The 27997-nt window shown below is 41.3% G+C and overlaps 1 protein-coding gene across 1 annotated transcript in view; it reads right to left on the reverse strand.

Moving 5' to 3' along the window:
- Positions 1-3588: 3588 nt before the first annotated feature.
- PDGFRA (platelet-derived growth factor receptor, alpha polypeptide) overlaps positions 3589-27997 on the reverse strand; it is a 25866-nt gene continuing 1457 nt past the window's right edge. Inside the window, exons 2-22 of the mRNA XM_010074654.1 lie at positions 27602-27916; positions 23947-24210; positions 23104-23234; positions 21561-21732; positions 21269-21458; positions 20537-20652; positions 19933-20059; positions 18674-18867; positions 18119-18213; positions 17876-18008; positions 13590-13694; positions 12766-12876; positions 12318-12471; positions 10886-11052; positions 9601-9716; positions 8913-9035; positions 8190-8301; positions 6317-6416; positions 6090-6195; positions 5156-5391; positions 3589-4079 (exon numbers count right to left, since the gene is read on the reverse strand). Coding sequence (XP_010072956.1) covers positions 3932-4079; positions 5156-5391; positions 6090-6195; positions 6317-6416; positions 8190-8301; positions 8913-9035; positions 9601-9716; positions 10886-11052; positions 12318-12471; positions 12766-12876; positions 13590-13694; positions 17876-18008; positions 18119-18213; positions 18674-18867; positions 19933-20059; positions 20537-20652; positions 21269-21458; positions 21561-21732; positions 23104-23234; positions 23947-24210; positions 27602-27916 — 3215 coding nt within the window. The 3' untranslated portion in view covers positions 3589-3931. The remainder of the gene's footprint in view (positions 4080-5155; positions 5392-6089; positions 6196-6316; positions 6417-8189; positions 8302-8912; positions 9036-9600; positions 9717-10885; positions 11053-12317; positions 12472-12765; positions 12877-13589; positions 13695-17875; positions 18009-18118; positions 18214-18673; positions 18868-19932; positions 20060-20536; positions 20653-21268; positions 21459-21560; positions 21733-23103; positions 23235-23946; positions 24211-27601; positions 27917-27997) is intronic.

Raw genomic sequence — 27997 nt, forward strand, 5'->3', positions numbered from 1 at the left:
GGTTGATATATTGCAGTTCTTCTCAAACTCACATTCAGTTATCTCCACTGTGTAAAATTAATTACTGTGGGAACGCAGAACCATAGGACAAAATCTAGTTTGGTTCATAGACGAGGTGATGTTGCAGCCATAGCTGGAGGCAGAGAAACCATGGTGTGCTCATTTAAAGGTGGGGTCATCTAATCCTCTGTGATCATCAAGAGCCTTAGTCTAGAGACTGACACAAACCACATTTCGTCCCTTGTTAGAAACCACCTTTGCATAAAACCTTGTATTGTACACCTGTGCTAGAAGTGACAGAGAGCATACATCCCAGACACGTGGCACAGCATGTACATTTGCATCCTGTGTCCCCCCTTCCCTCAGTGTGTGCCAGCTGGCAGATGTCAGTTCCCCCAACACACGTGATGCCGAGGCCCAGAAGGGTTTCATCTCATGCAGGGAGCCCAGCACCCAGCTGGGCAAATGACCAGGCAGCGGTTGCTGGAGCACCAGACCTGCCATGTTTTGTGGGACAGCATGGCTCCCCACAGATGTCACTCACTATCTAGGTGCTTCCTCACTGTGCCTACTGGAAGGGCTCAGAGAACTGCTTGTCACTGCTGCCTGATAGTTTTGCAGAGCACTCAATTAACCAAAACCATTTTTTGGGGAAAAAAAACACAAACAAGCCTCATTGCTTATAACCATCTTTCAATAAGTGAGTGTAGACTCCCCACATATCCTTAAATTATATATCATTTATTGAAATATAGAGATCTTAATTTACAGGATTTTTTCAAAGACAAAATATCAACAGGGGCATTTTTGAAATACATTTTGTGTCTACCATCTCTCAGGCCAGTTTGTCCTCCTTCAAACTTTTCACAACAGCCACCATTTTTGAAACACTTCCTTTTTTATTATTTTAAAATATAACTTTTGGACATTCAAAGTGCAACAGTTAACGTGCCTGTGGAATATATCACAGTAAAAAAAAAATATAAACAAAGGCAGTGATATAGCTGTCATAAATGTTTTGGCAGTATTCTAGAAGTCTATATAAAAATACTTATATACATATTGATGTATAACATCATCATATCTCACGTCCTTCATCATGTAATAGGACCATTTTGTACAAGTTGCAGACCACACTGTAAGGAATTAGTTGGCCATTCCAAATCAAAGGCTGTGTTTCACAGGCTAACACTGATTGTCATTATACAATTACTGTAGCAAAAGGTTTGGGAATATCTCTTCCAGTGGCTTCTCAAAAATTAAGCCATAAAACAAAAAGTCTGTAATACTGATTATATTGTAAAACTAAACAAATCATCCTCTCGCACTTCTCCCTCTCTTCCTTTGCTTCTCATTCCAGTTTCCAGGTCAGTTTATCTGATTCCAAGCCTGTAGTGAGCTGTGTTTGGCTAGACCCCTGCCACAAATGCAGTTCATCTACATGCTACTCATGACAGGATGGAGAATCAACATTACCATGCACAGAAAGTGAGCCAGCTCTGGTTCCCATCCACTGTTTAGGTCTAGCCCTGAGATGCACTGCGGGATACAGAATGAAACCAGTGAGGAGAAGGGGAGACTGCATGAAAATGTCCTTACATTCCAGTAACTGGTATAATAAAATGTACTGGGACTGATTTTCAAACCCTGAAGAACACTAGGCCATGTGCAAAATTGCAGGTGAAATTGCTTGCCTAATTTGAATGCGTAGTTGTACTGACATGCAAATTAAGGCACATGTGGTCTCAGGTGGCCATTCAGATATCTGGGATATCCAATAGAAAATTAGTTTTTCCTCAATTCATAGTTCATAGCTGGAGGGGAACCTTACGTTGTCTTATCCATCCTGACTATAGTGAGAGTCTATGTTTCACAGTTGTCCCCATACAGATCTCAGTGACATGTGCTTGGCTAAAGCACAGCTCCCAGGAAGACACTCGATTTGTTGACTGCAGGAAATGGAGGATGCACCATTGCTTATGGTTCCTTCTGATTGTCAGCCACCACCAGGGTTGAGAACGTGGGTGCTTTACGTCAGGTCCTGTTTTCACATCTTCAGGACACTTGTATGTGGCCTCAACCAGGTGACATCTTGAAACCCAGACCCAGAATTATTTGGCTGTAACTGACAATATTACATTTGCTTTCATTTGATCCATGACTGTCCACAACAAGTCAAGTCAAGGGGACTTGTGTAGATTTTCTTAGGGCCATTTCAAGTTAAACTGTAGTTTAACATGGCAGCATGTTCTCTGTCAGTCGCTGCTGGTCCATCTTTCACACTTCCTAGGAAAAACACTGCAACACAGGGATGAGTTTGCACCACATTTGCATTGATTGTGTCGTGCTAGAGGCTGAGCAGGTTCTGCAAGGCGTGCATCGCACCGAATTAAGGTTAAGTTTGAAAGCTGAGCACCAGAAAGTATGGGGCCCTTTGCAGTGGTGTACCTTTTTTCACATGTAAGTCTTCCAAAGCATCATATCTCAGTAACACATTGTACAGTGATAGCAGTAATTGTAATACTTTCCTCATATAAGTGGTGTCAAAAAACAACTATTGCAGGCTGAGAGCAGGTTCATTTTCATGCACCTTGTTCCAAAAAACACTCTTGGGAGCAATTACTGTTTGTAGTTACAGTCTGCAAAAATAATAGTTAGAGTTTTCTGTTCCTGTTTAAACCTGAAAACTAAGATAAAAATATTTGCTGCAAAATTATTTCTTCTTATTTAAACTCGAGTTCCAGGCTGGGAGACATGTCTTTATTCCTTGAGCAGTTCAAATAAATTCTTCACAGCTAACCCCAAGATAGGATTTCTTTTGAGTAACCATGAAACACAAATAATGGGATATTGCTGGTAGTTTGTCATAATCTTCCATTCTCCAGGATCTTTGAAATAAGGCATAAATTAATTATTTTTTTTAATTTACATTTTTAGAACTCACTTAATCAGAGGAAAATAATTGCTTCTAGTGTATCTGATTAGAAAACTACTCAGCTCATGATAGAAAACAAAATCCTAAATTTTTCTCCATGTTAAAGTGGTTTTAGCTAACCAAATCAGTTACCATACTGTGTAGAGCCAAAAAAAAGGAATGATTTCATAGAGGTTTTCAGGTCATGATTTTTTTCCTTGTACTTAAAAAAGTTTCTGTGCTTTTACTGAAGGACAATGAATTATAAAATATACATTTAGTGTTACTGAAAACAGTAGTAGTATTATCTTGAAAACAGCTATCTTCTACAGTTAATAAAGACTTCCTAGGTTTCTAACACCTATTATAGGCTGGGTTTTAATTATTATTATCATTATTATTCCCCTTTACTTGCGTTAATGGTAAAAAGTAACATGTTTTGTAGTACCGGTCAGTCCCTTGCAGTTTTGGACCTTTTTGGTCCAAAAGTGGTTTTTGCATGTTCTTCAAATTCACATGATAGTTCAACAGCAGCTGACATTGAGATTGAGGGAGGAAGCACACAAAATTCATGAGCGATGTCTTCTAAAATCCATGGCATATGTTCAGTGTGCACCTCAAAAGATCCTTGAGTAGACAGTTATTTACATAATTACAATAGTGAAGTATTGCTGCAGTGGAAATTTGATCCATCAAAGTCATATGAATGCCCTTGAAACACAAAACTGGTCTGTTGGCGGCCTTTTCCTTCATCCTCCTACCAGTTCAAATGGCAAACAACACTGAGATGCTACTGGAGTACTGCAAGAAACAACACTAAAAAGATCCATCTTAGACATGTTTCTTTCATTCATGCTCAGGCTGATTCCTCTGCCCATCGCTGGGAGTTTCTCTGTACAAATCCACCTTCTCTTCACATCCTTAACATTGCAATAAAGTGGTTTTCTCTGTGGAGTAGAAGTCTGTAGACGACACAGCAAGCTTCCCTGTGTGCAGAGCTGGAAGGTGTCCATGGGGTTACAGGAAGCTGTCCTCCACCAGGTCTGAGGAGTCGATCCCAATGTCGTCCATCATGTCAATGTCTTCAATGGTCTCGTCCTCTCTCTTGATGAAAGTAGAGCTACTGGAACCAGTTTCAATGGCACTTTCTTCAGATGTCTGGGAACTGGAAGAGACAAACATCTCAGAGATAACATATGTGGCAAATGTGATTGGGGAACTACTCCAGTCTCTAGCAGAACTTAACACCACCTCCCCACACACTTTCTGACCCATGTCACAATCTTAGGTGACTCTGACCACCCATTTCTTCGGGCATTATGCATCTTATATCCCAACAGTAATGAACCACCTTGGAATTCAAAGAAGCAGGCTGCTCATATGTTCCCCCAACCTTTCTGACAGAGACTTGTTAGAGAAATATCTTTATGACACTGCTGTGACAGTAGGTCACTTAGGTAAATCTAGAGAGGTCAGGTAAAAATAAGATTACAATAACAGACAATAAGATAATAAAAATAATAACAATAATAATAAAAGAGAGACATAATAAATCTCAGTCTGGATGGTGCTTCTTAGAGACTTCATTCATCCCACTCCTGAAAATAGCACAAAAAAATAAAAAAAAAGAGAAGTTTATAGGTTGTTAATTCTATATATGCAATTAATTAAGTGCTGAATTAAACCACTACCATTCACAGTAAGGATTATACAGTGTTGTGCTGTAGTGGAATTGGTCATATAAACCAATAAAGGAGCAGTAAAAAGTCCTGGATACCATGCTGTCAATAAAAAAGATACCATGGAAGATACTAAAAACAACTTCTCCCATATTCTGGAGCTCGTCTTTCACAGAACAATTCAGTCTCTTGAGATCTCTCACATAGCTCCAAGGCATCGAGCTGTAGGGACAAGATGTGTTGCGAAATGTGCCCACATGGCCATCAGACAACTGCTGTGACTTGGCTGAGCTAGCGGGGCAGTCCCAGTGATACACGGGAGCACCCTACCAGCAGTTTCCTTCCCCTGGCAGTCACAAAAGTGTCGAAATTAGGTTTTTCCCATTGAAAACACTGTGGCCAGTCATCATAATGCCATACTTAGATGGAACCTTCCTGATAAGTAGTTCCAATAGAGCCAAGGAAGGTATTTGCAGAGTAGGATGCTGAAAAGCATTAATACACATCACCAGACGACCCAGAATGGTGACTATGGACTATGTGGTCTGTAAACTGCACCCACCTGTGCCTGTTCCTTTTGCCAAGCTCATCTTCAGAAACAGGGTCAATGTCAGGCAGCGGGATGATGTACCCACTGTCAGCACTCAGCCTCTGCTCATCAAATCCACTCTCCCTGTCCTTTAACTTGTCTTCATTCTTGTAAGTGACACCAATGTAAGCATTGTCACAGTCCCCTCTCATGCGTGTGACAGCTGGATGATCGCTTTTCAGGAACTCCAGGTGAATCTTCTCATAGCTCTGAAAATGTTCATTTCAAACTCCTCATTAGATATTACTCACTAAGGCTGCCTTTCTTCAGATGGCAACTGTGATTCACTAACCCCACAGATATTCTGCTCTATGAGCCAGCAACACTGGGTGGAGAAGCCCAACATCTTCAAGTGATTGGGAATTTGAAGACAAGCCAGCTTTGAAGATGGAGGAGTGGATATGGTAGCACAGATCAGATACATAGAAGTGAAAGAGGGGTAGGGAGAGGGGGAAAGGAGGGAAGGTAGGTGGGAAAATGAAACATTGAATGGTGGGGCAGACAGAACTTGTCCAGAGGTATCAGCAGTATGAGGGGAAAACTTGCTGGTGTCAGGGTCCAAAGAGGGAGACAGAGAGATTATACACGTTGGCCAAGTTGTCCCTTTTCTAGAATTCTTTCCCTGCCTCGATATATAAAACCCGTTCTCCAGCAGAAACATTGAGTTGGTAGGATTTCATTAGAAACTGAGAGTTCTGCTTCCCAGCTAATACTGCAGAATTGATTCTTATCCTTCTAAACTTAGTTTCACGTTCCTTGAATAAGCAATGTTGCTGTCCAAATCATGCAATTCATGTAGGTTAGGATGTGCCGGTTCAGTGCTCATGGCTCTGAAGGCTGAAAGAACACTTACCATTCCCTCTAAAACAGTATATAGAAAGAAGAGAGGAAATTCCAAAGAGCAAACCTTTTTGTACTCTCCAGGCAACAAGCTCTCCACAATTTCACTCAAATGGTAGAAAGAAGGCCTTTTCTCTGGTTCACTGTTCCAGCACTTCACCATGATCTCATACCTGCAGATAAGATGGCAACCAATTTAACCAGCAGGGAAAGGAAAATAAGTAACCAAACAGAAACTAAAGCCAGAATTGTCTGGAGACTGTCCAGGTGTGGAAAAGCCAAATGCACACATACACTTCATTGGTAGCATGGTCAGGTTTGGCCATTCGGTAGCCGCTTTTGATCTTATTGTAGAAGGTAGAATCAACCATCATGCCAGGATATGGTGTGCCACCTGCAGGTAAAAGAGAAGAAAACATACTGTTCTGTACTTGACTATCCATGCAGAGTTCCCAAATACTGTCTTGCTGTTCAGTCAAAAGGTGTTAATGCTATAATTTGACATGCCATCAAAATTGATTTGTCCTAGCCAATGTTTCACGTCAGAGCCGTTGTCTTGATCACTTTAAGATGTGAAATGTTGGCTAGGAAACACTGAGGTAGGTACTACTTAGAAAAAAATCCCTTTGTGGTGTTTATAGAGTGTATTGACTGGGCACAGAGGCTGGATGATACCTGGATCAGGTCATCGGCCTGCCTTCAGCAGACCTGAGGTCATGGCTGTGCTCTGCCACTGACTTTCTGGGCAACCTTAGGCAAGTCACTTGCTCTCTTTTTATTGCCTTTGGCACCTGCACAGCAGCTGAGAGTGACATGGCCTGAGTTATTCACCTCATCCCAGCTGTAAGGGCAAAGGCCTAGTGTGAGTCAGTCCCCTCTATATCCAAGTCCTCCCACCTGGGCAGCAGGCTTTAGACAACACCTAACATGTTGGTTGCATGGGGGTTGTTAAAAAGTTTGGGCTTGGCTCCTGAGCTGGCACAGTTAAGTTATAATTTGCGGCCACAGTATACAGACATCACTGATGTGTAAGGGAATTGTTCAAGCTGAAGTCAGTGTTGTAGCAAGATGTCAGCCTTGACTTTCTTAATAAACACCGCTGAGGATATGTTTTGCTTTCTTAGAAACATAATCTTTCTCAGGTGGAGGAAGCATACTATAATATTTACACCAGAAACCTCAGCCCTTTCAAAAGCAGGATTTTCACCTGAAACTGGGCTTCAGAACTTTCCTCACACGCAGGGCCAGTGAAGCACAGGCTTAGATGTGCCTCAGGTCCTGAGATATCCAATGGTATTTCCATGCCTCCCAGGGATGCTGGTGAATGGATATTTACAGGATCCCATGATGCCCAGAGATTACAGCAATCAGTACCATAAATAATGATGCAACTGCTGTTTTCTGAGAAGTAGCTATATTACAACTTATTCTAGAAAATAACATTAGGCTTGGGGTTGCCGTGGGGCAGTAGTAGATACCATACAGGCATGATTAATTCTGTGCATAGTAAATCTGGCAGTAAGTGTCAGTGCATGCTTACTGAAGCTGGCCAGCTACCCACCCGGGAGGCTAATTAATCAGGCTGAGGAAAGAGCCAGGCTGTTCCCAGCTGGGAACTGTACATTGTCTGTAACTGCTGTACATTGTCATAACTACTTTAAGCTGCCATAAACCAACTGTATGAACAGTGCTGACCTGGAAATGAGAAATCAGCGGCCCAGAAGACTGATGTTTGTTTTCATTCTGTAATGGGACTAAGACGGGCTCTTTTGAAGCATATATGAAGAGATTGTTTCAAGCCAGCCACTGGGCTGGGCTGCAGCCCCAGGTGCCCTGTTGCAAGAGGGAAGCATGATTCTTCTCCTGCTAGCCAGGAAATCCATGCTGGCCTGGCACACCAATACTTTTCCACAAAAGCTTTTCACTCTGTGCTTTCAGTTTTCTGGCAAAATAAAGTACCTTAAAAAAAAAACTAAGGAGAATTTTGGAAGAGTATGGCAGTTTTACTTCACACCTAATGTCGGGATCCAAAACCCCATTTAGAATAATAACTAGCAGTTGATTTCGCACATATATTTTTACCGTAGAAATTGAAATACTTTATGTAGAACAGCTTGAACTGAAAAAGCTTAATCACGACACATAAGAAAGTATTCACAGTACATACCAAGCGAAAATATTTCCCACAGCAGAATGCCATAAGACCAGACATCACTTAATGTTGTGTACAGATTGTCAAAAATGCTTTCAGGTGCCATCCATTTAACGGGGAGGAAAGTCTGTAGCAAGAAGAAAGAAAACCCAAACCACACATATTAGTCATTAAAGAAATGCTTCCCATTACAGCTGTTGTTTGATAGCCAGTACTGACTTCTCTCCAACAAGAAAAGTTGTGTTAACCTGGCTAGCATTTATTTTTAATTCTGTGCAACACAGAGGTACCCAGGTTATAAGGTATGCTACTATTTGCTCCCCACAAAAACTAATTAAGTCATAACCGTATTCATTTTATTACTATCAAGAGACCAGGTTGATTGAAAGGTATGATACAAAAGCTGGCACTGCTGATCTAGGTCTGATACATCACTGACTGATGTGTCACTACCCTATATATCACAGTGACAGTTCCTTAATAGTTTATCCAGTCACAAAACTTGCCAGTTAAAATGTAAGCCTGTGAAGTGCAAAGTGTGGCCAAATACTCTTCAGCTTTAAAGCAGAATTAGGAAAGTTACAGGAATTAATGAACTGAAGTAAAATTGTTCTCAGGTGCGTTCATCCCAATGGTCAATTAGTGTAGCCAACGCTGAATGGCAAGAACATTAAGCAGCATTTAAAACTGACACTTCTCATTTCAGTTACAGCAGAGCTCAGGAGATTAAGTACTTACACTGCCTTTGGAGACATAGTTGGAATCATGCATGATATCTCTAGCCAGCCCAAAGTCACAGATCTTCACAATTTTCCCTTGAGCCAGGAGGACATTACGAGCTGCCAAGTCACGGTGCACACACTGTATGGAGAGAAATTAAGTTGTTCAAGGATGTGCTAATTCCATGAGGGCCATTTCCAGTGCAAAGATCCCTGAAAAATATCTGTTGACTTTCTGGGCACACTCTTAACAAGACCTTCTGCTGTATTGCCCGGCTAACAGGGGCAGGGCAGCACCAGTCCTCAGAACCAGTGAGGGCTCATGCACTACAGTGGGTAGGAGACAAAAGTGATGCCACCCTTTCCCCTTTTGCCCATCATGTGCTAATGATACATATATATTTCTGACCATGCTGACCTATGGCTGTATGGGACTCCCCACTCAAACCCTGCCTAGGTCCCCCAACACATCTGGCATGCTGACTCCATGAATGCTGCAGGCTGCACTGGGAGAGGAGGACTGACTGCTGCTTCGATTTTTCCAACCACGATGATCTTAGTTTCCAGGTAAGTGAGAAAGCTGTCTGCAACCCCAAAAAGAATATTACATTGTGTCATGTCTTCAGAATCTAAATTGAAACCCTTAGTTAGACATGAAAATGTTTTTTTCACTTTCTTACATTTTACTTAGTTTTTTATTTACTTACATTTTTAGAAGCCAAGAATTCCATTCCCCGTGCAACCTGGTAGGTGAAGCTCAGCAAATCCAGCAGGCTGAGGCCCTCTGAACTGTCATCTGAAAGAAGGTTTTTGACTTCTGATTCTGTTGAAAAAGAGAGGAAAATGTGGTTTGTGATGTGGAGTGTGTGAAAGCAGCACCCATTTCACCCTACCTATGGTGATTCTGAGCTGATGACTTTAACAGAGTGCCATGACCAAACCAGTCTTTTCATAATAACTAACCACTTTTAGAGTCTACATCAGTCACTGACACATACTGCATTCTTCAAAACATTCAGTGTTAAATATAGAGTTTGATTTTTCTCCTGTCTGTATTTTTTTCCCCAAAGAACTTCAGGAGAAGGTGAAGTTTAAAAGGTGAACTGAAGCCTTATACAGGTTGTTTACAGTACTCAGCATGTGGTATAAAAACATTTATTTAGAGGTGGTGCCTTCATTAGGATTTGGTGCATGTGTGTACATTCTTTTCTGTTTACTTTTGCTGAACACTGTTATGTTTCCCAGCAAGTATTCACTGGGACTAATCCAATACCAGCAAAAACGGTCAGGAATTCTATGGAAACAGATCTTTTTCTTTTTTATGAATTATGTCAGAAAAAAAAAAAAAACCAGTAAAAATTCAGTGATTCATTTACCCCGACTGTCCTAGAGCACAATATGAGTACATTAGTCTGCCCTGTAAATCTGGGACTGGATATGGTTCAGTTTCTGAGGCCTAGAGGCAGAAGTGACGGTGCCTATTTTTAAAGAAAAGCATATTCGGTTTCTGAGAACAGGGCCAGGGAATGGGATGCATTCATTATCTTCATTACATAATCCAGGAAAGTATTTGGGAGTGTTCTGCGTTTGTTAAGTGTCAGTTAATGTGAAATTTAAGTGGAAAGAGAGCAATATAAATTACTATTAGTATTGTTCATTGCTATTGCTCAAAATCTTGCAAACTACAGGACTCATAAAATCGCTGCCTCCAAAAGGTACCTACAGCCCCGCTGAAGAACACAGGCGCTCAGCCCTTCAGCAGGGAAGCAAATACACAACTGGACCCCTTCTGCTCCAGGACCATGCACCCCTCTCCCCAGAGCATAGTGAAGATCATAAGCATAAGCTTTCAGCTTATAGGTTATATTCACATGCTTATAGAACACAGCTGAGTAGCTTAAATCCATATCACAGAGGGCAAAAATAAGATATGTGTTTATGCAAGAATTATTTGTATTGATGATATATGCAGAAGGGACAATTCTATGTTACCTGACATAGATTTCTTCTTATATGAAGCAGGTCGATCATACACAGATCTCTGAATATCAGAGTATTTAGATCCTTCCTTCCTTTCCAGCATTGGCACATACTGAGTGGTATCAGCTTGTTTCATGTCCATGTATTCTCCAGTGTTTTCAAATGATAGTATCACATAGCTGAAATTGGGAAAAAATACAGGTGTATCAGCTAATATTGCCCAGGTGACTTCCCTGACACAGAATCTTATAGATCTAACAGTTCTCTTATGGTGCACAAATGTATTGCTGTGCAATATAAGAGTGTAAAAGCTGACTCCTTGATAGGTAATACATAAAGGTCATGAATTACAGCATAACTGTGCATTGACACATATTAGTACACGTTACCATGTATCACTGTAGTCAAACACAAGTACTTCAAGCTTATCCTTTTGTCAATAGTCAAGTATGTAAATGTATATTGTCTAACTCCCCAAATTCCCACTGAATTCAGGTATTAGGACCTAGGGCTTTTAGTTCAAGATATTCCAAATAATAGATGTAATTTATTCACCCAAACCATTTGCATCAAATCCACTCCTGCCAAGCAAACCCATGCTCAGATGAATAGTCCCGGGTGTACTCAGCTACCAAGTCAGTCAATTTGCCCGAGTGATTTTTTGAAGGAATCTCTGTTCACCTTCTAAATCCTTGTTGATCTTATGACATTGCTTTATTACTGAATGTATGATGACAAGCTTTCTTCACCATCATCTGGAAAAAGCTATGGGATGAACATTAACCATAAGGAAACTATTGAGACTGGCTAAGCCATGGGTAGGTACTCAAAGAGAGTACTTGAGCTTGGAGAAGAAACTCTGCCAGGTTGTTTGAAGGGAAGGAGTTTAGACAGTGGAAATTCCCCAAACAGGAAAACAAAGAAACCACGTAGTTGTGCTTTACTTTTAAAACTTGGGTGAGTAGAAGAAAAGGAGGTTTTTACAGAGAAGAGGAACACTGGGCTGTGCTTTCTGAATAGAAATGGTCTTTGGGACCTCAGGACCAGGTAGGGAAGAAGGAACAGAGCTTGAGGAAGGAGGAGACTGACTGTGTGCTCCAGAAACAATCCTGTAATGAGGTAAGTGCAGGTCTGCTGGGGTCCTGTAAGGATATTAATCTTTTCTCCAGAGCCATATATCTCTTACACTACCCTGGGCAGAGGGGAATTTGTTTAGAAGGTCTGCAAAATCTATGTTGTGTGCTCCCATGAGTATACATGCCTAGCATTTCAAGGGTAGACTCTAAGAAATCCATGTCTATAGAGAACCTGCAGTGGTCCAAAACCTGATAAATTAAAGTCTAATAAGAAGAATTAAGGAGGGCTCTGAACCAAGGTATGAGAAGAATAGAGTAAGGTTTAGTAATGACATTTCCTTAAGTTGCAGGGCTTTTTTTTCTCCTACCTTCTTGTGCTTTCATCAGCTGGGTTCATCCCAAAGATATCCAAATCTTTCTTTGGCTTCTCTGGATGTCGGCTCAGGAAATTGTCCCTGTTCTTATGCAGGTAGTTCACCAAATCACCATAAAAGCAGTATTCAGTGATGATGTAAATAGGACCTGATGAAACACAGCAAAATAATGCATTGATGAGTGGGGTCTTTTTTAAATAATTTTTTTTTTAAAGACTCCAAAGACAATAGAAAATCAAATACAAAACATGGAAAGTACTGGGAGTTAACACATTTTGATTTACTGAGTTATGACTGTAACTACTACCAAATACCAAGCAGATTTGTGAAACCTTTTATTTGGGTATATTTATTGTTAAAATCCTCTATTTGGCATGTGTGTGACTGTTAAACAGTGAATGATGGCTCCACAGCAAACCTCCATTTTGTTAGCCAAGCCCACCTGATTTTGTACAAGCTCCAAGCAGATTCACAATATTCAGATGGGGCCCGAGATGGGTCATTATCTTCAGTTCAGACATGAGCGCCTGTTTTTCACTGGATCTAGCTGTAGCTGTTGAAAAAACACACCAGCCACTCAGTGAGAGCAATCACCTTTTTCACAATAACAGATGATCTGTCTTTGCTTGCCTCATTAGAGCATTTCTACCATGGTTTCTTGAAGAACATTGTGTCCTTTACTTGGTAAGGGGCTTTCTTAAGATTGAAGAGGAGTCAAAAATCACTAATAAAGGACTCATATGATGCAGCTCAATAGCTGACCCAGAATGTTTGCCCCTCTCCAGGGGTACACAGTGGATTGCCCAGTGGCACAGAGGCACTTTACAAGCTGCTTGTTTCAACACAAGATAGCTCCTCATGGTTCCTCCAGAAACACCCCATCAGATTCTCAGCTCCTGAATGGGAAATCTTCAGTGAACATAAGATTCTTACACAAGACCTGCCTACTTCTGCTCTGTTGTATTGCTTCCATTTGTTCACAAACATTCATGGTTATTTTATCTTTTTTTGAACTTGCTGAGTTATTATGGCAGCTATGGTCCATACAACTAAAACCAAACTTTGTATGTTTTCAGAAGCGTGGATTCTGCCTGAAAAAACTGAAAATGTCATGAAGCAATCTAATATATAGTTTTACATTTCAGTCATTCCACAGTTCATTTTCAACTTCAGATACAGAGAAACTATTTATACACAAGCAATGCTTAAATAACCCTGTAGGAACATGAACTACCTAGCCTGGGAAATGGAACTGTGTCAACTTACGTTTCAGCATCTTCACAGCTACTTTCATCACTGGTTGAGATCGACTCAATCCATACGCAGTCCCTTCAACTACTTTTCCAAACGCACCAGAACCAAGGATCCGACCTGAACACAAGGGAGAGCATTACTTATGTCAGAAATTAACAGCAATTCACCTCGCTTCCCATTGCCATTCCTTTACAGGTTGCTGTTCTTGTCTGGAATGAGAATATTCACTTAGCCAGATCCCTGGTATTATTATTATTATTGTTATTGTTGTTGTTGTTCTTGCTATGAATATTGTTGAGCAGGAAAGTCAAATATATTTCAAAGAAATGCTGTCATTAAGTACAATCCTAAATAGAAGCAAGCAAGCAAACATCAGGAGCACGTCTGCACAGGGGAACTTGTAGGAAACAGAATCTGAGGAACAAAACTCATTTAAATTTGTCTCCTACTCTGCCCTGCCACCCTCACTTTACCCTTTCTAATCATTGATTCTCCTATGTGTAAGTTGACTTCTCTGACTCAGTCAGCACCTGGTATAGTTGTACCTTTTAATTAAAAATATGAACTGAACTCCTTAGCTGTAGTTTCAGGCTTTTATATCAATGCTGGATGCATCTAGCAGTAAAATAGACTGAAGCACATCAGCAGCACATTTAGAAATAGACAGGCAGGACCATCAGTGATCTGCAAGAAGCTGAAATACATGTTGATCACATATGAGGGGAAGCTTCTCTGAAGTTTAATGTACAAGTGTGTTTCATATGCTTGAATAAATTTTATTGCAAATTTCCAAGCGCTGTAATGAAATGGCTAATGTTCATACACACTTTACTCTTCCAACAAATCAATTTAGACAAAAATTTTGGATTATCATATCCTGTCTTCTGATATGGATACAGCATGCAGAAGAACTGTGTACAGATTGAGTGATATTTTAGAGAAATACTAACTGCACAAACATAATCCAAAATACTGCACAAACATAATCCAAAATACTGTATTTCATAGATTCCATATTGAAGAGCAAGTTCATTAAGGCAGCATTTACCCAGTGAACAAACCCATATATGAGCTCCAGATGCCAGGATATTTTCATATTCCTGAAACCTCTCTATTTTATTTTGTGTTACTTTTTAACTTCCAGCACAACAAAAGTAGTGACTTTTACTATGGAAATATATGGTATTTTGTCTTTGAGGTTCATTTGCAGTTTGAATTTGCTACCTTTCACGTTTCTGAAGGTGTTATCTGGCATGCAATGCCATATGTTTCTGTTATCCTCCAGCTACAGTCCCCACTTTTATTGTATACATGCTTTTAAAAGAAAATTTCCAGCCAAACGCTATCGGCATTATTAACAAATGCAAGAAACGGTTAAAGCATGCTTAGCTTGAGTTACCACTGAAGAACCTCTCCAAGACTATGACAGCATAGTTTGTCATGCACACAAAAACTATGCTATTTCTTTTCAAGATGCCTGTGCTCCAAAGGTTATTCTTCCCAGTCAGGATGTGAGAAAGCTTACCACTAAATTTCAGACTAATTCAAACAACCTGAGTCTGAAATTTGGCCCCTGAAACTTTTCAGACTGAAGGTCTGGGAGCCACATGGCAGGATGCAGCCCTTTAGAATGGGATGGCATTTGCTGATGCTCCTTGATCTTCTTGTCTTCACAAGCCAATTCCTCTGCAAACCATATTGTCGGCTGAGCACGAGGTGCACATCTCCCTCTCCATCACCTCTGCTGAGGCTGGGTGCATGTGGAGATGGTGAGAGCGCTTCCGGAATGGTGGGGAGGAATTGTTGCCATTTCCTCTTTTCGCCCCTCTCCACAGACACAGCCCAAGCCCCATGTGTTTTACACTTGAAATTTAGAGCCAGGTGGGAGCTCACTGCTTAAGAGCTAGAGGCATCTGTAATGCCATCACGTTCTTAATGTCAAGACCTTCAGTGGAGCCCAAAATTATAGTGTGTGTTTACTTTTCTTAGTATAAAGGCACCGCTGGGATCCACCCACCGGAGGAGCAGTGCTCCTTCTCTGCCACAGAGCGACTGTGCAGGCAGCAGCAGCTCGAGGCTCCTCAAACTTGCAGAGAGACCACGCTTGGGGTAAGAGCTATTTCACAGAGCCCATCACAGAGCTTATCTGCCGAGCCTGTTGGAAAGGTGCTGTTTTTCTGCTCATCAGGGACAAAAATAAAAAGGTGAAGTCTGTAAATTTGTTCTGGAAACAACTTTCTCAACTGGATGCTTCTTTGTCTAAAATTGAACTGGGATGATCAGCTCACACCAAATTAAACCATAACTCTCTTGGTCTAATACCAAAAGCCAAACTAGTGACAAGATTTATAATCTACATCCAATTTCTAGACTCAGAATAAATTAGGTATCACATTCCTAAATGCTGCATAACTTGAATCTTAACTTGCCTTTTGCAAACGGGGATGGGTCTGATTCCATGTCAGACTAGCATTTCATTTTATGAAGTCCATCAGGACAAATGGGTGGCTTGCTGGGAAGCGATGGGAGCAACTCTGCCACCTCTTGACAGCCACCCCAAGACCCCGCCAGTAGTCAAAACCTGCTCCCTGAAAGGCCCTGCCCTCTACCACCTCAGCCAAAGGAGGAGGTCCAGGTCCTGCTGACACCCCACCACTTCTCAGCAGAGACAGGAGAAGGCAACAGCATGCAAGCAGCTGACTGCGTTATCACATTTCTCATTTTGTTATTCATTTCCCAGTCTCGCACTGGCTGCTGAGAACTTTAAACAGCAGAGTACCACATACATTGTGGAGGGGTGATAGCAAGGGGAGATTTGCAGCATAACCCAAATTTATCAACTGAAACTCCAGACAGCCAACATTCAGAGCTGGCATTTAATACAGCACTGCACTCCAGGCACTGCTAGCTAGAAAAACAAATGAATGCCAGCTGGGTTACACAGCTAGGATGGGAAACACTCATCTGAATGAGATAAAACAGGTTTGTATCCTGCTTCAGAGCCTGTCTGAGCTAGAGGTGTAATTGCTGTGCGGCCATTTCCCGCTTAGATAAGAGAAAACTCACACAAACCAGAATTATCAGCCCCAGAAACAAAAGAGGTCCCCACCAGCAAGCATGTCATATGGCAAAAATGCCAGGAGGTAAATGTTAACCATGTCAAGAACACTTGTGTAATCCAGATCGCCAAAAGGACATACAGCATTAGTTTTTAAAGCAGTGACTGTCCCAAATATACTTGTAAACAGGAAGGCATTGAAGTAGACTGGTGCTCATGAGTCAGAGGGAGACAAAGTCACAGTGGTGGTCTGTTAACAACTCAGATATGACAAATCCTGTTTAGGCATATAATTAAAGTCTGAGTTGCAATAAAATAGTTCCATTAACTATCCACCCTTCTCTAGTTTTCAATTAGCAACATTAATTAAAGAATATAATCCCTGAACCGAAAATTTTTGTGTTGCTGCTTTCAAGCATTAACATCAATTCTTTCCCTGTGGTGAGGGAAGGATAACTACATCACGGGAGTGTGTTGCTTAAAATATATCAAACAAAAAACATATTACATCCTGTATTTTCTGATAAAACTTGGTGCACAGACACCTTCAAGAGAGGGAAGCCTTGTGTATTTAAAGCACTATCTGGATAGAACATTCAAATTTTTTATAATCATTATACTTTCAATTGTTTAACAAAGTGACAGATTGGGACAGCCCTGAAGGAGTAATTACTAACTGAATGTTGTATGAACTCCAGTGCAGGGACAGCAAAGCAAGAAAATAGAAGGGGAAGAACAGTAGCCACAAAAATAAGTTATAAAGTTACTCACCACTGATATATGCACATCATGGATTAATAATTTTGAAAATATTTTTAATAAAACTACATAACTACTTGCACATTTCCCTTGGCCTCTGGACAGAAGTATATAAATGTCCTGCACATAAAAAATGCTGATGCACTTCTTGTGGCTGCGTTAGCACAAGTCAGTGTTGAAGAGGTAATTTAATGCTGGGAGGGGCCCCCAAGCCATGTGGAGGTGGGCACCACAAGTGGTGCATGTGGAGGAGAGCTGGAATGGAGGTGTGGGAGACACTAACACAAGGAGCTCAACGCTGACACCACTGTAGGAGAAGAGGAGCATGTGGCAGGGGAACTGAGAACAGACAGGTACAGAAAGGCTCTGGACTTCATGGCCATGAGTTACCTCACAAATACTGTAGCAGAGACTTCAGAGTTGTCTTTAATCATCCTTCTCCCCAGAGAAGGATGGGATTAGTCCCTTAGAGGAAACTTACCAAGCACTAACCCGTCTCGAGGAAACTCCCATCTGGAGTCATAAGGCAGTTGCATCGGGTCCACGTAAATGTACTCATGGCCATCGGGGCTGATAGATTCGATGACCCTCCATCTTATCTCATACCTTGGCTTCTGCAAAGCACATTGAATGCAAAACCAACCATTAGTCTTGTGCTTGACTTCAGAGCAGATCAAAACCTAGTGGGGCTCAGCATCCAAACTGAAATACTTTTCTACATTACCTGTTTCCATATGATGACCAGGACAATCAGTGAAATTATCACAATCACTAACAGCACTAAGACTGCAGCAGCCACCGTTAGTTCTGATTGCAAGGCTGTGGAGTAAAAAGACAGACCATATTTTCCTCCTGAGCCACGAGGAACATGACACTCGTATAAGACACCCGCCTCCCCTGCCATCAGAGTTCCTCTGTCCTGCACATATGACAGGAGCAGACCCTACAGCTAGTGACCATAAAGTCTTTCCAAGCCCAGAGCTGCTCTGACTTCCTGTTTCAAAACAAAATGCAGAGATTGCCTAGAAGAACATCCCACAGCCAGTGGCCATAAAATGATAAAATGAATCATAATAAGAAAAATCCATGTGCCATAAAGACTTGTAGAATGCCTCATCCTCATATGTCCCAGGCTGTAAAAACAAACCATTTTCATTTCTTTTTTTCTGCAACAATTCACATTTTTATCTATTAAGCATTCTTCTAGACTGAACTGGAGTGTGTTAGAGAGGGGTTACACTGACCGCTATACTCTCACAGAAGGACAAAGCAAACTCACTGGGAGCCACAAGCTTCAGTTCCCGAGTAACAGCACCAAGGTCGTTCCTTGCCACACATCGCACAGCCAGGGTTTCCTCTACCTTCTGGAAGGTCACCTGGCTTTCCACCATGTTTTTCTCATCCAGGTGAGCTTCCATGTGTATATCAGAGATATTGTTAGTCAGAAGAGTCCATGAGGTGTCATTGCTGCATCTGCAGAGAAGAGTAACAGGGAAAATGGGCATTGGGCATGGGTATGGATAAAGAAGAGTGAACAGAAGAGTAATCACCTCTCCCTGTAGCTTTCTTCTGACAATGATCATTTTAAAGCCCAGAAATGCTTAAGACCACATCTGTGAAAAGCCTGCATCTTTCTTCTGACAATGATCATTTTAAAGACCAGAAATGCTTAAGACCACATCTGTGAAAAGCCTGCATCTTTCTTTCCTCAGAATAATTTCCCTTCTGATCCTCATTACTGCTGCCACTTTGAGAACCCGATAATGCAGTGCAGCATGTCTGGTATAGGTAGACCTTGGTGTCACTACGTAGACCACAGAGTTATAGTACTGGATGGATCTCTAATTCTCCCTGAATCCTTAGTGCTGTACAAGGCTCCCTGGGGCAGGACTAGGAGGACAGTCATCCCACCAGGCAGTAAGAGATTTTAGCACAATGAGAGCAGAACACGTCTGGGACATGCCCAGGGCTCCTACCCTCCTTCCATGCATGGTCTCCCTCTCCCTGAAGGATAACCTCCCAGGGAAAAACCAGACTCCCAGTGGCCACAGGAGCCAGTCTAGAACTACCAAAAATGGGAGTAATTACTCCATGTGTCTAAAATATTTTGAAAGTGAAAATTATAATTTTTGGGGAAAAATAATTGTAAGTGAAAATTTAGAAGCATGCAAGAATGTTAATGAGGCAGAATGAGCTACCTGTGAAATGATAAGGACTCCCTGAATGGAGGGACAGCTACTTGAGATCCTTACTCAAACTGGGACGGTGAAATCTGCTGAGCTTACTTATTGAACACAAAGCTTTTATGAGAGAAACCTCCTGAATCGATGCATTGTGTCTTCTCCTACAGCATGCAATCACTAGGAAGGGCATTGCAACCTCTCTTGAAATATAAGCAACAAGCCTCTAAAAAGAAAAAAATTATCTGTATCTTACTGGCCCTTGATGAGGAAAACATGGTACAGTAACTACTAATGTTAAGCTAATCAAGGGCACAACAAGACATATTTTAGGCAAGAAAGTACCCGTTCCTCTTACTTTTTAATGTCCTTGCAAACTAGCCATTCCACATCAGGAAGGGGGGTCCCCTCCGCCAAGCACCTCACCGTCTGTCCCCCTGTAGAGCCATGGTGATCGTCCATGAGGTCTAAGATCAGGGCTGGAACTGGAAAGGAGAGAGGAGTCTGTTAAAATATTCATCAGGGTCTACAAAAACAGCCTGAAATTTCAAATAAAGCAGAATAGGTGTTGTTCAGCCAACAGACTAGCAACTACTAGAGACCTGGACTCGTCCAGGAGGTCTTTATTTCCTGTAGGACAGAGTGGATCCTAGGCTAGAGCCATGAAAAGGAAGTGCTGTGGTTATGCCACGTCCTCATGTTGTACTAAATGAGCTGTCGTCCCCGCTGTCAGCTGGAATAACTTAGGCAGGAGGATAAAGCTTTTTTTGGCTCAAGGCCAGAGTCAGTGAAAGCCAGGAGCAGGGTACAAGAGTTCCAAGGACTCAGTACGCACACACTCCTCCAGACACCCTGTTTCATGTCTTTCTTATCTCAATATTCCAGGAAATCTGATGTGTACGTGGATCAAGTCTTTGCTGTGTGCCATCAGTTCTGGTGGGCAAGGCTTCAGGGCTTCTTACCTTGTATTAGCAAAGAGAAAGTGTATCTTTTAATCTCATCTTCATTTTCAGCAACCAAAGTATAGTATCCACTGTCTTCTTCCTTGGCCCGGATCAATTTTAATATACTCTGAAACCTGTAGAAATTAAAATTTTTGCTTGTATTTTTAGGGCAGACATAAAAAAAAATTCACTTCATTGCAACGTGTAATTTGGGTATGTAGAGATGATAGTGCAATGACATTTTGCATGTCTAGCATGCCTTTCCACTAAAATCATTACTCAAATAGTAAATAACTACCAAAATACAATGAGAAGCAAGTGGGCATAGTTATATTCTGCAGGGATCTGACAAAGTCCCTGATATCATTTGAAAGAGCTAAAGACTATCGGTGTGGAGACATCTTGGAGAGACCGAAGGGGTTTAGTACTCAGAAATGAAGATTTCCAATGTTAGGTTGTGCCTGCCCATGACAAGGGGTTTGGAACTAGGTGATCTTTAAGGTCCCTTCCAACCCGAACTATTCTATGATTCGATGATTTCTGTGTTTTAGAGATGTTGATGTTATGAAGGGAATGAAAAAAGGTAGATTAGGCATTGACCTTTAGAGTAGAAAACAAAGGAATTCTTTTTAAATGCCACTGAGGAAGAAGCAACAAACTGTGGTGGAAAGAGAGAGCAGGAGCAGTGCCCAAGTTTTCTGGGGGAGAATCTCAAGTCAACATGGCAGAGAGTCAGAAGAATCCTTTTACCTTGTTTCCTGGACTCTGTTTGAACTAGTAACAATCTCAGTAAAATTTTCAATCAGAGTCACGTTATCCTTCAACCAGTACATTTTTGGAGCTGGGTATGCCTGTACATCGACAACAAAATTTTTTACTTCATGTAGATTGACAGCTTCCAGAGGGCTAAACTGAGGCTCCAGGTGAACAAATCCTTTGTCTGTAAAGAAAAAGCCTTGTGTAAGCCATGTTGTGCAGCATTTTTCAAGAATGGTGTTTTCCAACATGCTAATAATTTTTGGACACTAAAATCAGACTATACCATGAACTGTAATGACTACTTTCTTATTTTCCTTAACCTCCTTGGTTGCATGCCGAGCAGTACATTCATAATCCCCTGTGTCTTTCACTGATGCCTCAGGAATCGTCAAGGTGTAAACCAGCTTCTGCGATGGGACTTTGATATCATCAAGCTTTATCAGACCTTTTTCTTTCTGTAGTTTGGAGAAGGAAAAAAAACCTTACTTCAGTAACTGAGCTGAAAGCACACCATTGAGGATGTATGATGTCACTGGAGTGAGTGAGAGCAACCATCTAAATCCTGTATGGCAGAAGATTTATTTACTCAGGGATGTATTTTTCAGCCACAGACACAAAAGACATGTCTATAAAAATACACCCTTTTGGGGGCAGACACAGAAGAGTGAGGAGGCTGAGAGCTCATATTGTATTCACTCAAAACAAAATACCATTCAAAATTTGGGTGAGCAGCCCAAAAGAGCATTTTACTGCTTATGCTGCCTTCTTCTCAGACATAAAAGCCATGAGTTTTTATTTTGACTTTTCTTTGTTCAGTTGTCATGAAGCTAGGTAAATTTTTATCGCCTTCACCAGACAAAAAGTAACAGGTTTCTAGATGCTATGTTCTGCCTGCTCTCAAAACAAGAGTAATTTATCGGCAAGGAGAAGACTCCTGCAAAAACAAGGATGGTGAGAATGGTAGACTATGTTATCATGAGAGACTAAAATAAAAAATATGCTGGGGCTATTTTTGAAAGGTAGCATATACAAGATATTATGATGTGTAACATGGAAAACAGAACAAAACCTTCTCAAAGAATTTTTCCTCTTGGGCTCTCAACTTAAATAAAAGGCAAGATTTGAGATCACAATTAGGTAGTCACTTCAACTACTCCATTCCTTCAGTGACCAGACCTTTTACATGGGATAATTCTCCATTGATGAGGATGGGTTCTAACCAAGTTTCACTGAATAAAAATTTTCACTGCAGAAGGATGTTAAGCCAGTTCGAAAATTTCTGAGGTTCTCCAAAAGTTTTAAGGTTTTCTTACTAGGCAGTTCTCATTAGTGAGTAATTACACTGACTGTAAGAGTCATTTTAATTAACACCTGCACAACGAGGAACAATTAAGACCATGACCTTGATTCTTCATTGTCCTTTATTATACCCAGGGTTTAAGAGCCATTTTAGAGGTTCAGACATTCAGCAGCATAGCTCTATGCAGATGTCCGAAACATTCCTAGATCTTTCTATTTCCACAACATTTCTTTTTTTCAACCAACACAAGACCTGAGAGACAGCATTCCTCCCTCAGGATGGACTCCTAGTCACACCTCACCTTCCTCTCATGCTTTGCATACTTACCAAGAGCAAATTCTAACTTCTGGGACTGACTTTATTTTGTGGTAACCTAAGAGTAAAATTAATTCCTTTATTGTCTGTCCTCAACTGTCCTTATTCGGAGAAGAGAAGAATATTCTACAACCACACCTTCTTCCCCAGTAAGTAACTGCAAATATTCAAACAAACAAACAAACAAAAAAATTAAAAGAGAGATATTTACCACTTTCCCAGGATAATTCCACTGTAAATTAACCACCTCATTATCAAAGACCACACAAGTTACTACGATAGTCTCGCCTGTTTTGTAGACAGTTTTAAGAGCTTCAATTTCAACTGGCAGCTGTGAAGTAGCTAAGAGGAGAGAGAGAGAGCAGATTTAGTTTTTAAAAATATGCAATTTTCACAGGGTACAATTGCAGGAGGAGATTTTCATTTCACTTATTCTACTGAGGAATTACCTGGAAAATTCAGTGAAAATACTCCTGGTTTATACTGATACAAACAATGTGTATTTAAAGCATGAAGTGTGTAGGCATTGAGTTCAATCCCACAAAGAAATGATCCGTGACAATTAGAAGTTTCTATCTCAAACATCCTTGTGGAAGGGCACTCAGCATAAAAACAATTTCCCATTTTGCTAATCAGTGACTGACTTTGAGAATCCCTTTGTGGCAAATAAAAACCTTGCTCTCAAAATGCTTGAATCATGATGTTTTTCAGACTACCCAAAGTCCTATGATTTGAAGTCTCTGGGAAACACCAGTCTTTTAAGTTACATGTCAGCAAACAGGATGAAAATATAGGATTACAGAAGGCTCTTCTTGCAGCCTTTGGGGAGCAGAGATAAAGTTAAGGACACTTTATTCTCATCAAAATTGTATGTAGCTGCTTAATAAACTAGCAACTAAGTAACTGGCAATACTACCAGAGGAGCAAGGAGCTCATAAATAGGGAAATATCTGATATAACCCTGTGATGCTGGTGCTAATATGGCTCTTACAGTGTGAGGAAAGAAGTGGGCTGAACATTGTTACATTTTTTATAAATTAATAAAAATAAATACCTCTTAAAATATAGATGAGAAACTCATCGGACTTGAACTCCATGCCTTTAACCGTTGTTTTGCATGTATATGAGCCCGCAGGAAAATTCCCTATGAAGCCTTGCTTGCTGTCATAGAAAGCATAGACAGCCTTGTCTAAGCTGTTAATTAAAGTCACTTGAGCATTTGGGTCACTTGTCCGACAAGGGATAACGGTGGGATCACCTTCTTCTACTAGGATGAACTGGTCTTCTGGTATAGAAGGAACAAAAGGCAGGTCTGGGTCTGTAAAAAAACAAGAGGTAATTAAATTCTGTCTTGTTGGTAGTAAGTCCATGTACAAGAACTGGATGTCAGTGACTGCTTATAGATCATAACTGAAATTAGTACAGTTCATTACTCCACTTTTTCAGAGGTAGGGCATGGTAGTTGCATGCAATATCTCATTTTTGCTATTTGATGTGAATTGTAGCGAGGCATTTGACCTAAGCATTGAACAGGAAAGGGCTTGGGCTCCTTTGTAACAATTCAGGATACAGAAAGAAAAATACAAAAGATTCCCTCCCAAAAAAACACTGAGTATTATTCTTCCCCTTAGACTGGTTCTGAGATATTCCTACAGTGAGGGCACAAGGATATTAAGTGACAAAAAGCAAGAAAGTCACTACTGGGTGTGAAAACATTCATGCAATCAGTGGGGACTAAAGTAAAGATAGATTCACTTTGTCATAGACAGCTCTATCAAGCTACATGTACAGCAAAGATCCTAGAGAAGAATTTGTTCTTAAAGATTTTTATGATGCAATATTTTGCACTTGGGTGCAACAATCACTGCACACAAAAAAATCTTTTAAAGATCCTGCCTTTTATTGGCAAAAATCACTCATCTTCTTCAGTTAGATTTTTTTTTTCCTTTGGTAATAGCAGCTGTCCCCTAACCAATATATAAGCAGGGGGAAAACTAAAAAGAAGAAAAAATGAAAAAAATCCAAACACTTTCCATGTCAAGAAGTAGAAATTATTTTCATGTTGTTTATGTTGAACACCATTAAAGCCACATTTCATCAAAAATAGTACAAGGTACTTATCTTCATGCTTTTCTAACATGTTCAACATTACAGTTATGAGACATAGTTAATTATGGTCACAGCATGTGGTTTTCAAAACACAGTATTGAACCAGAAAAAAGCAAACAAACACCTGGTAGTTTTATTTCTTTTAAAGTCAACAAAATACATGCCAGCTTTCCTATCTGGCCAATCCAAAGTCTGAGTTTAAAGCATAATTGCGTAACATGTCCAACTTAAAAAGCACAGCCCTCAAATCATCTCCGTTTGGCCATTTGGAACAAACAAATAATCCCTACTAGCCTGAAGCTTCTGTGTGAAGCTTTATAATAAAATTTAATAAATAGCAATCCAAATCCCTCCAACAACAGACTTTCTGCTGCACTGGCAGGCTCTTTGTAGCAATATTCCAAACAGCACTCTGTCCCAAAGATGCTGCCAACTCCATGTATTCATTTTCCCACTGTAATTTAAAACAGAAATAGGAATCACCTAGTTTGGTTTTCTGTGCACTGTTAGTGAAAATAGGATATTGTGTGAAGTCTCAATGTAATCCTCCTTGGCTAAAGTGGGTTGCTGCCACCCATTGCCCTCCTAATTCATTGCAGGAAAAACAATTGTAAAGACAATGTTTATAGTGGAAACAGAAACATTTTCTGTAATTTGGAGAAAAGGATATGTTTTTGCATTTATGACATCTCGATTGTTAGCGAGTGGAAAAAATTACAGGGTGTCTCTGCCCTGCAAATCTGGTAGGCTGATGTCTGGAGGCATTTAAAAGCCACACCAAAAAGCCCTCTTGAAGAAATCTTCCATTTCTTGCCTTTATATTCCTTCACTGAGTGAGTTACAAGACTGCTTACCATCAAGAATTAATGCAAATGCTTTACATTTGTTGTTGGAAACGGAGAAAAAGTCTTGGAAGAATCACACATCATGAACTGCAAAAACTTAATTCCACTGCAAAACTGCCTTTAAAACAAGTCCCATTAGTGCTTCCTGACTTTTTCCCTTTCCACAGTCTTCCCTGCAGTTTCAGGCATCAGCTCCTTCACAACATACTGCAGTTTTGCAGGGTGATTTGCAGTCTTCTCTCTTTTGTTTCCTCTTCAAAATATTTACTGCAAATCCAGTGGCTTGATCTTTCTTGGCCCTACAGTAGTGCCACTCATCCCCTGAACACCAGCCAATGCCAAGGAAACATCCAGGCAGGGCTTTGCAAAGGCAGTCAGATGTGACTCAGCTTCTACAGCCTCTCTTAGCTATGACAATAAAGATCTTCATCCCATGGATGACATGGAAAGTCTTTTGCATGGGATCTGTCTGAGCTGGAGTCAGCATCCCCACAGCACCCTCCCAGTGCTGAGTGTCCCCCTGGCAGCCAGCAGGGGGTGTGTCACACAGCTTGGGAGGGGGCGGAGCCAGGACAGCTGACCCGGATTGGCTGTTCCAGACCATGTGACCTCAGCTCAGCCATAACAGCCAAGGGCAGGGAGGAGGAGGGGGCATTGGTTACTGTGTTTGTCTCCAGGAGCAGCTGCTGCACACACTGAAGCTCTGCTTTCCTGGGAAGTGGCTGGACATCACTTACTGAGGGGAAGTAGAGAATAACATCTTTGTTTACCTTTTGTTTCTGTGCATGGCCTTGGCCTTTGCTTTAATTAAACTGCTTTTATCTTGACCCACGAGTTTTCGATCTTATTTTCCCCCTTTATTTTGCTGAAGGGGGAGTGATAGAGAGGCCTGGTGGGCACCTGGCATCCAGCCAAGGTTAGCCCACCACATCTTTACAAGTATTTCCAGTCAGAACAAGGGGGTGGGAGGGCAAAATAGGTACTTCCGAAAAGAAATGATGTTATTTCTTCTGTGTCCAACAGATTTTCCTCCACTAAAGAGAAAGGCGGTGGAGAGGCTAGGAAGGCTGTGTTGGCTTTGAAAATTACAGGGCACTACAAGGCAGCACCATATTTTTAATCTTGCAACAGACTGGCCAGCAGTAACACTTCTCATTTCAGCCTCCCATGTGAGAGCCACCCCCACCAAGATATCTCCATTGCTTCACGCTTCCCAGGCCCTGTACACACATGAGCTTTTCCCAGTTCTCAGTTCAAGCCTAATTCAGGTTAGGAATGAGATATGGCCTTCCTCATCTGATGGCTGCTTTAGTGTCATACATAGCACATCAGTCAGTACACATCCCAAAACACCAGCCAAAGTTGACCCAGAAAAGACCAGCATTAGTGCTAACCTCTGCCTAGGGCCAGGCAAACCTGAAGGCTGGACGTGCTCCCACAGCTGAGCTGACATGGCCACCAAGGTCTACTACCTGGTCCCTGGTAGTCAGAAGACCTCAGCTCTGAAGTTGCGAATTCTTCCCTCTTTTTGAGAACTAAAACTCTCACCAAAAAAGTGAAAACCAGCAGAAAGAAACAGTAACGTATCCATAGACTCACAGGAGCTGGTCCTGATTTACACATTAGGAAATGGCCCTGGGGTCATTTATCTTCCTCTGACAGCAAATTGCCACCAGCAATATGCCTCTTCTGAACATCCATGGTTGATCCCTCCCCTCCAAACCTCCGGGTACAGCTCTGGCATCCCCCACTCACCAGGCACATAGATGTAGATATCCTTCCCTTCCACTTCCCCATCCTCCACTTGGGTGTGGTTATAATAGCAAACATACAAGCCCGTATGAGCGGCTGAGGCATTTCCTACTTCAAGCACCGTCACGAAGAGGCCACTGTTGTTTTCTTCATGTCTAATGTCTATCCTGTGGCTTCCCTCGGTCACTGGGTACTGCCAGCTCACTTCGCTGTCTCCAGAGCATTTGAGTGTGAAATTGGAATTCAGCTGTACCACCATTTCATTCCTATTGGGAACAATAGTCGGCAGAGGAAGCTGGCAAAATGTTAGGAATGGTCCTGCAGAAAGACATGAATAAATAGCATGTGAACACACAGAACAGTCTCAGCGGGGGGGGGGGGGGGGGGAAAAAGAAAGCG

The sequence above is a fragment of the Pterocles gutturalis genome, unplaced genomic scaffold, assembly GCF_000699245.1.
Source record: "Pterocles gutturalis isolate BGI_N339 unplaced genomic scaffold, ASM69924v1 scaffold33147, whole genome shotgun sequence".
Taxonomy (NCBI): domain Eukaryota; kingdom Metazoa; phylum Chordata; class Aves; order Pterocliformes; family Pteroclidae; genus Pterocles; species Pterocles gutturalis.